This window comes from Austrofundulus limnaeus, unplaced genomic scaffold (genome assembly GCF_001266775.1).
Source record: "Austrofundulus limnaeus strain Quisiro unplaced genomic scaffold, Austrofundulus_limnaeus-1.0 Scaffold88, whole genome shotgun sequence".
NCBI lineage: Eukaryota > Metazoa > Chordata > Actinopteri > Cyprinodontiformes > Rivulidae > Austrofundulus > Austrofundulus limnaeus.
Window position 1 is genome coordinate 344,841 of NW_013952490.1, and position 10,349 is coordinate 355,189.

The 10,349-nt window shown below is 38.8% G+C and overlaps 2 protein-coding genes across 2 annotated transcripts in view; one reads left to right on the top strand and one right to left on the bottom strand.

Annotated features, from left to right (window-relative positions):
- Positions 1–2,246, top strand: part of kifl (kinesin family-like) — an 8,064-nt gene extending 5,818 nt beyond the window's left edge. Inside the window, exons 15-19 of the mRNA XM_014012049.1 lie at positions 491–651; positions 738–842; positions 935–1,032; positions 1,107–1,185; positions 1,301–2,246. Of these exons, the coding sequence (XP_013867503.1) occupies positions 491–651; positions 738–842; positions 935–1,032; positions 1,107–1,185; positions 1,301–1,351 (494 nt within the window). The 3' untranslated portion in view covers positions 1,352–2,246. The remainder of the gene's footprint in view (positions 1–490; positions 652–737; positions 843–934; positions 1,033–1,106; positions 1,186–1,300) is intronic.
- A 1,668-nt stretch (positions 2,247–3,914) lies between these two features.
- On the bottom strand, positions 3,915–10,292 carry cyp1d1 (cytochrome P450, family 1, subfamily D, polypeptide 1). Its single transcript, XM_014012050.1, has 8 exons — positions 10,211–10,292; positions 9,684–9,977; positions 8,984–9,592; positions 8,368–8,491; positions 8,177–8,266; positions 5,559–5,682; positions 5,398–5,484; positions 3,915–5,289 (listed from the first exon to the last, which is right to left on the bottom strand). The coding sequence occupies exons 2-8, from the start codon at positions 9,936–9,938 to the stop codon at positions 5,007–5,009; spliced, it is 1,572 nt and encodes a 523-aa protein (XP_013867504.1). The 5' UTR covers positions 9,939–9,977; positions 10,211–10,292; the 3' UTR covers positions 3,915–5,006.
- Positions 10,293–10,349: the final 57 nt, after the last annotated feature.

The window sequence follows — 10,349 nt, forward strand, 5'->3', positions numbered from 1 at the left end:
AAATTTACCTCCATACATGTGAAGTCTCTGACCTTTGTGTTGGCGCATCCTGGTGGACTATGTGTAAAAATGCCAAAATTCTTATGATGCTGCTACAGCTGATATATATTTGTTTTCAAAATACCTTTTAGTACTTGTTGTTAAAATAAAATGAACAGTCCAATGATCATTTTACTGATACTGTATGTACTGCAAAGGCTGAAAAAATCTTGAAGATTGTATGAAATTGTAGGTAGTTTGAGGATTAAATTTTTTGTGCTTTTTAAACTCAAAAAGGGGGCGGGTCATATTACACATGAGTTCGTATACATGAATAAATATGGTAATCCTGTTAGATGCAGCCAGTGTGAAGCAGTCATGCACATCATCAGTAAGTGGCAGACCTTGCTGAGGGAGGAATCTGAGAATTCAGTGATAGAAATGACTAGAAATATGTTTCACCGTGTCACAGTCTCCTGTTGTTGCTGTCGTTCCTGAATATTTTCTCCAGAGATGAACGTAGAGAGCTCCCGTTCGCATCTCATCGTCGGCATCATGGTGGAAAGCAAGAATTTGACCAATGGGAGCGTGAGCACGGGGAAGCTGAGCCTCGTGGATCTTGCAGGCAGTGAGAGGGCAGCTAAAACAGGTGTCAAGGACCACCAGCTCAAGGTGTGCCCATCCGTGTCCTGACTGAGACTCACCAATGACTGAAAACATCCGATGTTTCTCATGAGTCCCCTTCATCCTCTGCGCAGGAGGCAAACTCCATCAACAAGTCACTGAGTGCTCTGGGTGACGTGATTTCAGCTCTTTCTGCAGAGCTGCCCCACGTTCCCTACAGGAACAGCAAGCTGACTCAGGTACAGAGAGAAAAAAAAATCACCAAATTACCTCTAATTCAGATTAACATTGAAAAATACAACAATTCTGATTCTTCATCCTCGTCTCTCAGGTAATGCAGGACTCTTTAGGCGGCAATGCCAAAACTCTGATGATCGTCAACGTCTCCCCTTCAGAATGCAACCTCGATGAGACTCTCACATCTCTTATGTAAGAAACAGACGAAACAGACGTTTGACGACAATAAACTGCTCATTAACTCCTGAACCTGTTGAACTCTTCAGTTATGCAACGAGAGTCAAGGCCATAACCAACAACGCTCAGAGAAATGTGGACAGCAAAGAGATTGCTCAGCTGAAGGAGGTCAGTTATACTCAAATGTTAGGATACCTTGATTTAGATTAAAACAAAAATAAGAGGTATGGGTCACTGGACAATGTTGATAAGTCACAGTAACGTTTTTTAAAATTTCTGACAGGTGATCATGAGACTGAAGTCTGGACAAGCTGTGGAGGATGTGGATGTTTGAAATGTTCTGTAAATTTGAATCAAGCTGTTCTCAGTTTTAACATTTCATTTGATGATATGATGACATCACAACGTGGGCACTGATATCATTTGCTTTTTTAGGTTTGGGGATGTTTTGTAGCGAGCACTGTTTGTGTGGGACTTTAGAATAAAGTGTTTAAGATTCAGGGCCCTGTGTGATAATGAAAAGTCTAACAGGACATCAGTCAGTCAAAACGAAACGCACCAAAACAAACATTTTGTCGTTTGTTGGGTCAAATTTATCCTCCGGGAAAAGCAACTCTTTACAAAACAGTTTTAGATCTTTTTTTAAGACATTATTAGTATTATAGGACATCCGAAAGGCTGTAAAGGAGGCATAGAAAAAGTGCCAAACTTTGATGTATTCCTTAAAATAAAAAATGTTGAGTTATCTCAGTTTTCTGTAAAACCAAATACTTATTTCCTTTTGGAATCGTTGAGAGATTTACTCATATATTTTTCAGCTGTTTTGTTCCACTCCATGTTCTGTCTGAAGTTGTTGTGGACTCAGACACTTTTTGGGTCAGGGTGGCTTTTTAACACTGGTGTTCTTTAGCCTAATTATTACACTCCTCTAATGTAAACTGTAAACCCCACTCTGGTCCTCAACGCACCACAAAAAAGTCATGATTTCCAACTTTGCAAAAGTGATTTTTTTTTGGCTGCTTTTATGTAGACACCAATCAGAATGTGCTGACCTTGATTACTTTAATACCATTCCTGTGCAGCTCTGATGTGGATGAGATGAAACCCCAATTTTAAACACTCTCAGGAGGCTGCCAGACAGATAATAAACCAGTGAAATGGAGTTTTACAGCACAATGGAAAATGCTAAACCAGATGCCAAAGAAGAACAAAGACAGGAAGTAAAACAAGTAAAACACAACAGAGAGAAATTTAAGGACAACACTCAGACTGACAGAGTATACTCTAAAAAACAGATGTCAGTATGGTTCCACTTAACTGAGGTGAGTAAATTCAAAGCAACATACTCGTTCTTTGGTTAGAAATTGGGTACTGTATATTGCTTTGGATTTACTCAATTCAGTTAAGTGGAACCAGTTGGCATAACATGGTTAAGTAAATACAACATTTCATTTCTTAGAGTGATAATGCAGGAAACACCGAAAATACCCCCCCCCCCCAAAAAAAAAAAATAATCTAATTAAAAGTCATTATTTGAAACAAATTAAAAACATAAAACTATCAAAAACACCACTAAATTCAAAATCAGTCTTTCTATAATGTTTTGGAAGTTAATAACAGTGTGTTCAGTAGAGTTATGTTATTTGAAAGTGTTTTACAAATTATAGATTAAAACTATTTCTTGGAGTAGTTATTATTAACTACAACCAAAAATTATCATCCTGTGAGAAGAGCTACAATTATTTGACTGTAAATTTAAGGAATGTTCATTCTTTATAGGTGTATTTTTTGTAGCTCATATTTCAGGAAATAAGATGTATCATTTCATTTCTATGCAGATGACATTCAGATTTATTTGCCTTTGAGATCTGATTGAGCTCAGAGGACTAAGAACCTGCAGAACTGTCTAAGGGATGTTAAATCCTGGACAGAGCTCAATTTTCTTTGTTTAAATGAAGACAAAACAGAGGTTCTGACATTTGGAAAATCAGACCTACTGGCAGGATTAAACAGCGCTGTTGGTACTTTGGACTCAAACTGTGATTTTATTAGGAATCTTGGGGTGATTTTTGTCAACTTTAAATTTGACAGACAGGACAGTGCAGTGGTCCAGATCCAGTATTTTATCATTTAAGGCTTATTTGCAAAGTTAAGCCTTATCTTCCCTACGATGCCCTTGTGAGGGTTATTCATGCTTTTATCTTTTCTAGATTGGACTATGCAATTCACTTAATAGTGGAACTGACCAGTCTCTTCTCCACCATCTCCAACTGGTCCAAAATTCAGCAGCGCGTTTGTTAACAGGGACAAGATGGTGTGAGCATATTACCCCTGTACCATGCTCTCTTCACTGGCTGCCTGTTCCTTTTAGGATTGATTTTAAAGTTCTACTTTTGTTTTTTAAATATCTAAATGGTTTGAAACCTCCTTATCTGTCTGAAGTTATACATCACTACCATCCTGGTAGAGCTCTGAGATCTGAAGATCAGATGCTCTTGGTGGTTCCCAGGACTCGGTTGGCAACTAAAGGGGACAGAGCCTTCTCAGCCGTAGCTCCTAAACTCTGGAACAAGCTTCCTCCCTCTGTGAGGTCTGCCAGATCACTTGATGATTTTAAACATCTTTTAAAGACATCTTTTTGCTTTGGCTTTTAATTCTAGAGAGCACATGCAGTAGGCCAGTTTTTTTTGTTTGTTTTTTTTTGCATTCTTTCTACTTACCGAAGTGTTTACTTAATTTTATCTGATAGTATTTTTATTCTGTTGTAGAGCACTTTGGTTGCTGTTGGCTGTTAAAAGTGCTGAACAAATAAAGTTTTGATTGATTGATTGATTGATTTTTTTATAGAGTATTTATGTTTTGTTGTTTTTCACCAAAAAGAATCCTTTCAGATGTTGTCAGTCCCTTTTAAATGTAATGTTTATTTAGACAGATTTAAACACAGTATATTTTTGTAGATCATTTCACAAGAATCTTCTGTACAACTGAGTTACTTGACTTTATTTCACATTATTTAAGAAGAAACAACAGGTAAATGACACACAACAAACAATAATTAGTAATAATTAGTGCTTTGTTAATTTAAAAGGTTTCCTAAAGGAAACAAACAGTGATTTCGTAAATATATGTAATGACTCAAAATGTATAAGATTTATTTGTAATTTCATGATAAATAAACTAATATAAGTCTGACACTACTGTTTCAAATATTTCTACAATCATGAAATATTTTTTTCCTAGCTGGACTCTGCTGGAAAATAAAACACAGTTCACAGTCCTGACTAAATGTTTGTTTTTCATTTAAGGAATTTGATTTTCTGGATAACTCAATCAAACTCCTGTCTTCCAGACTTTTCTAATTGTGAAACAGAGCTGCCTTATTTCACATTTATATCTGGGATTGCTTCTAATCTGGGTGTTTTGGAGGCCAAGAGAATAGTGAGCCAGGAAAAGGATGTTCCAAAAGACCCAAGGCTACATTTACTGTATGTTGTTTATGTGTCCTAACAAAGCCAGTGAGGAAGCACAGAGGAAGGAATATTTAGCATAACCTTCACCCACATTAAGATGACAGTGGGTGGTTTTCACAATGAGACACCGCTGCAAAAAACAAATAGAAATAAACAAATGATAAAATAACACAGAGGCACTGTGGCCTTTGGCCCGAAAGACACAAATCAACAAGAGATAGGAGGAAACAAAGGAGATAATAGCTCAACTGTGATAAAGTTATAATAAACAGTTTCAGGCCTGAGGCACCAATCATCATGTTGCAAAGACTTATTTCCCTCTTTCAGTGTCTAACTGTAAATAAAAAGGTCCAGATAAAGGCCCTTAATGAGGGACTGTTTTCAGCCTACATTCAGTTTTAATTTGGTAAAACTGGACCTCATTCAAAGTTCACCCTTGGCCATCTTTATCAAACTCACAACCATGGTTCTTTCCCAGTTTGTCAGGAAAACAGAAACCTCTAGTCCAGTTCAGTGGGCCTAAAACCTGGAGGAGACTGCAATCCTGTACGGTCGTGGTTTCATAGTCAGACCAAAGTCTGCACCGAGATCCAACTTCTGCCCGGCAACGTTTTCAATCCTCAACCCGTGAAGCAGCGTAGTGAGAAAGACAAACATCTCCAAACGTGCAAACACATCACCAACACATCGCCTCTTCCCCACACCAAAGATCAGGACCTTCTCCATCAGCTCCTTGTTCAGCTGCCCAGACGGACCTAAGAAACGGTCGGGGCGGAACTTCTCCGGATCACCCCAAAGATCCCTAAATGAAACAAAAAACTTTATTTTTTTTCACTCAGAGTTAGGAATTTAAAAGATGATTGAATCATGCACAGTTCACACTTATCTTAAAAAGCATGTGATCACTCACATGTCATGATTAACCTGGTACTGATTGATGAAAACACATGTGTCCTTGGGGATGAAATATCCATTTAGGAAGGTGTCTCTGGTGGTGCTGAAGAGAAGAGAACAAGTCATTTTCAGTACAGTAAAGGTTTACTGTATGCACTGCACAGAGTTTGGGCCTACCAGTGAGGTATGGTGAAAGGAATATATGAAGAGTGACGAAACACCTCGTGTATGAACGCTACAGTGAATGGCATATTGGGCTTATCTGCAAACCTGGGCAGCCTGGCTGAGCCAATGTGGTCATCTTAAAAACAAGGACAAACCGTGCATCATTATTTTCATTTTAAACTCATGTTAAGTTTCCTTTCAGTTTGATACCAAACACACCGTTACTATCCAATTCAATCTGAGCACAAAGGCAAAAGCATTCCTCAAATTAAACATTTTATGTTTTCTTTATGCTTTGGTCAATTCTATAAAAACCTTTAATAGTTTGTGAATCATTGCCAGTTACAACAAAATGAGTGGCTTGTTTAGGAAATGTGTGGTTACTGCTTTTGTTAGCAGTATCTTACACAATTTGAAAAATTACACATCGACAATATAGATTTTGGTGAAAAGAATGAAAAAGAAACAATCTATACATAGCTCAAGCTTGCTGTATCCTCTCAGGAGAAACTGGCACTTTGATACCATAACCAGATTTTACACACTCTCACTTTAAATTGTATTTTTCTGAAGATTTTACCACAGATGGAATATTTAAAAAATCTACTGGAAGCCTCTATTAGACCTGTAATGCTAACAATTAGATCAAATCTATAGCCGACATGAGTAAAACAATCATGAATACATTTTCACAAGTCGGCGTAAGTTAATCAAATTAAACATTATAGTGTGACAGCCTTTAGACTGTTACAAAAGTCAGTTTGGAAATAGAGATGTGTGCTGGTATTTCAGGCAGCAGCTGCGTTGGCACCCTTCTAAACATCCTCAGAAATGTTCTTGTTTCATTTCATCATAAGTAGGGTAGCGTTGATGCCCTGCATGTTACTGCATTTGTATTTCGCTTGAACTCTCTGACCTGCTCCTGCTCTGATTCATCCTGTCACCTCTTAGTCCCCCCGTACAACCTCCCTCTCCTCTCTGCCCCATCTTCTCCCAGTGGAAATGCACCGTGCCCCTGAAGAGTGGGTTCAGTCAGCCAGCTTCAAAAGCGTCTGTGGTGTCAGCAGATTGAGCTGAGCTTTTGTGAGTTTCCCTCTGTCTTGAAACGGACCCTCAGATGGACGTTCATTATGTTGACATTGCCTAAAACATCACAGATACCTGGTTTCAAATTGTTTTAGAAGATATTTAGTGTTGCTCCATGATTGAATTTCATATTAGGGAAACCGGGAACAGAAGCAACAAGGGACGGTTGCAACACGTCATTTTTCTCCAAACAGAAACAAGCTAGAGTGACGACACTCACACTGTACATGCTCAGTTAGATGTCCCACCATGCAAAGAAAAAGTAAGCAGATTCAAAACCTGCTCCAGGATTTCTTTGAAAAAAAAAAAACAGTTTTTGAGGTACCAAAGTTTTTTTTTTTTTTTTGCCCAGCTTTATTTTTGTTGTACTGTTATCACTGTTTATGTGATCCAGCTCAAACTTATCTGGTTTAAACAAGTGATATGTTGACTTTTAACTAATATGGTTAACATGTATCCAGATCAGCTTATTTAGCTAAAACATGAGGTTTTATCATGGCTGACAGGAAGGGGAACAGTTGTGGTAAATCCAAATAAAAACAGAGCATAAAGATGATATTCAAATGTTGAAATAAAGTTTATACCTAAAAGGGTATTGGGTATTCATGACAATTTTATAGTTTAAAACATAAAAGTGTTTAAGATGTATTCTCTACAGTTGTTGTTTCCAACAATGGTTTTAAAGTCTCAGTTTCTTTCAATGTAAATTTTGCACAATGTTGGCGTACAGTGACAACAGGCAAAACAAAAGTTAATTGCCTCACAAATTGTTCTATCATTCTTGTCTCTAAAAGTCAACTGTGTTTTATATCAATTAGAGTCTTTCACATCTGTATGTAAGGTCTACTCATCAAGGCAAATCTATATTCATCATTTGATCAAAAAGAATAAATAAATAACACTGTAATATCATTATAACTTACAGTTTTTATTAATTTAGCAATAATATAAATATAAAAATAATAAAACTTTTATTTACAGTGAAATATATTGTATTAATAATATGTTGCAACCACCCCCCAAAAAATGTCACAACTGTCCCCGGACCCGGGGTCAGTTGCAACATCTGACTTTTCATTTTCAAATGCACATTGTGAAGAATGTACATGCTTTAATCATTTATAAATGGTTTTGACTAATAACAGACAGATGTAAGTTTATTGTGTTAAAATTGGGTTTGTCTAATTCAAACCATCTCTGAGTAACAGAGTCAAATGTAAAAAGTGTTGCAACTGTCCCTGGTCTCCCCTTAGTAATTAAGTCAGATGGGTTGTGTTTGAAGCAATTTTTTTTCTAAAGTTTGGTTCTTTCTTTCATTAACCAGCAGCCACAAACTGAGGCTCATTAGCAACAAAATGGTTGAAACATTAACAAATAACCTGTTATTTTTGGGGAATAAGACTGTAAATAATTATTAACAAAACACAAACTGTACTCCACGTGTTTTATTCTCTTCTAACAGGATGCCATGCGCACAAGCAGTGAATACACAAATGTACATAATAAACTGCACTAATGTGTCATGTTAGAACAGAAAACACTACCTATCTCCTGGTGTATTTTATCCTGGATGTCAGGAAACTTGATGAGGTACAACAGGCTCCACTGTAGCCCAGCAAAGATGGTGTCAAAACCTTCAGAAGAGCACAAACAAAACGAGTGAAGGAACACATTTTAATTAGTATGATCCACCTCAACTTATTGTTCTTTAAGCAGGACTTTGAGTTTGTCTAACCTGCACCGAAGATGTCTATGACGGTGTGAATGATCTGAGAGTTGGAGAGCAGAGACGTTTCTTTATTTTCTTCTCGGCCCTCACAAAGTGCAATCAGAGCATCGGTGATGTCCCGGATGTGGTTCTATAATCACACACATACAGTAAAATATAAAAAACACCACATTATTTTTTATTGTCTCTGTCTTCAACAATGTGGAAACTGCTCCTTTAACATGAATTTGTAAATTAGATTTGAAATTTTAAATAATCAGTTAGGGGAAAGCAGTAATTAGTTAGAATAAGACGTGCGTCTTCTACTTGGTTGCTAATTCTTAAATGGGGTGGGCATTTTAGCCACTCTGCACAAGAACAATAGTTGGGGATTTTGTTTGTTATGTTTTTTTTGGCTACAGTTCCACTCACTGCTGTGTGTGGAAGGTCAGATTAATCAGAGGCAAATTAGTGGGAAAGATTTAAGGAAAACAACACTACCTGACATGCAAGACTTTGCAGTTCTAAAACTGATCTTTGCCTTCTGTGATCATAGTGGTCTATGCTTCCTCTTGCCTTGTCTCTACAGCTGCAAGTCCTGAAGTCCTCTATAAAAACAAAGTGTGTAAGTGGGCTTCTTTACCTTATCAAAGGTGTTGATGTGCTCCTCAATCCTCTGCTCCATAAATCCATTAATCCTGTGAATGTACTGGACCAGTTTTCTCAGAGATGGACTCGGCAGGTACCGGAACACAGGGAAGAAATCAGCCAAGTTTCCTGCAGCAAAGAGCTTCAGGACCACGTTGTTGATGTTGACAATAGTGAGAAACTCCTCGTCGTCGTGGCTGTATCTTCTCCCAAAACACAAGGCGCACACTACATTTGCCACACAGGTGACTAAAGAGATTGATGGATCTATGCCCATTGTATCTGAGTCTTTTACAGCTTTAGCCCGGATCACCTCCACCATCTCAGTGGCTTCGGCGCAGATGTGCTCCTCCAGGAGGCAGGTGGCCCCGGATCCCCTGGGCTCTGCCTGGGAGAAGGACCTGAGGGCGTTCTTACACAGCTTCTTGTGGAGCAGCCACGCAGGGCCATACTTCTCACTGAAGGTCATGCTGTTCCCATCAGCCACAGCAGAAAATGTGAAAAGCTCAGGTCGTCCAGCAAAGTCATCTCCCTGTCGAACCAGCGCCTGCCTGGTGGTTGAGAACCCACCAAGAACCACAACCCTTAAGGAGCCCAAATGCAGCTGAGGAAAACAGAAAAAAAGACTAAAACTAACTGAATGAATCCTCTTCTCATCTAAAACACAATTTTAAACACAAAAAAAATCATCCTACCTGGAAAACATCACCATACTGGAGCCCAAAGTGAGTCAGAGAAAGGTGCATCTGGTCCCCCAGCTGGAGCAGATTGCCCACAAGGGGCCAGGGTGTGGGGCCTGGAGGAGCGGGGAACTTTGTTTGGTCCAACTGGCTCTGTTGGATCCTGAGGACCACCAGGACCAGGGCGAGAAGACAGAGAGCAACAGTGGCAATGAACAGAGGAGAAGAAGGGTCCACGCTGACCAGCAGATTTCCTGACATTAGCCCCATGTTGCAAATCTGCAAAAACTAAAAGGGAAAACAGGAGACCTTTGGTCCCAGGAGAACAAATCAAAATCTGATTAACTGTGCATGTTCCTGAGGAACAAAGACAGGAAGACAGAAGAGGGGCAGGGAAAAGAAAGGCGAGGATGGCTTTCTTTAGAGCTTCCTGTTTAAAATTTTGATTTTAAAAAATAGTTCAGAATAACCAATTTTAAAAAGCCCTTTCCTTCTGCTCCACCTCTTAGATTAGAAGCAAATAAATGTTGCAAAAAACTCACCTTACAGCAAACTGTGTAACTTGGATGTAAGCAGCAGCCGGGTGGCTTCTCAGCAGGCTGCAGTTTGGAACGTTTCAGGAGGAGGAGGAGAACCACAGAGAACAAGACGTCCCTCAGCTGCAGGTTGGACCACCTCTGC

Coding starts and splice junctions, on each gene's coding strand:
- cyp1d1 (XM_014012050.1), bottom strand. CDS start 9,938: ATGGGGCTAATGTCAGGAAATCTGCTGGTCAGCGTGGACCCTTCTTCT. Junction 8,492..8,983: donor ACATCAACACCTTTGATAAG/GTAAAGAAGCCC, acceptor GTGTGATTATAG/AACCACATCCGGGACATCAC. Junction 5,485..5,558: donor CCTTTCACCATACCTCACTG/GTAGGCCCAAAC, acceptor TCTTCTCTTCAG/CACCACCAGAGACACCTTCC.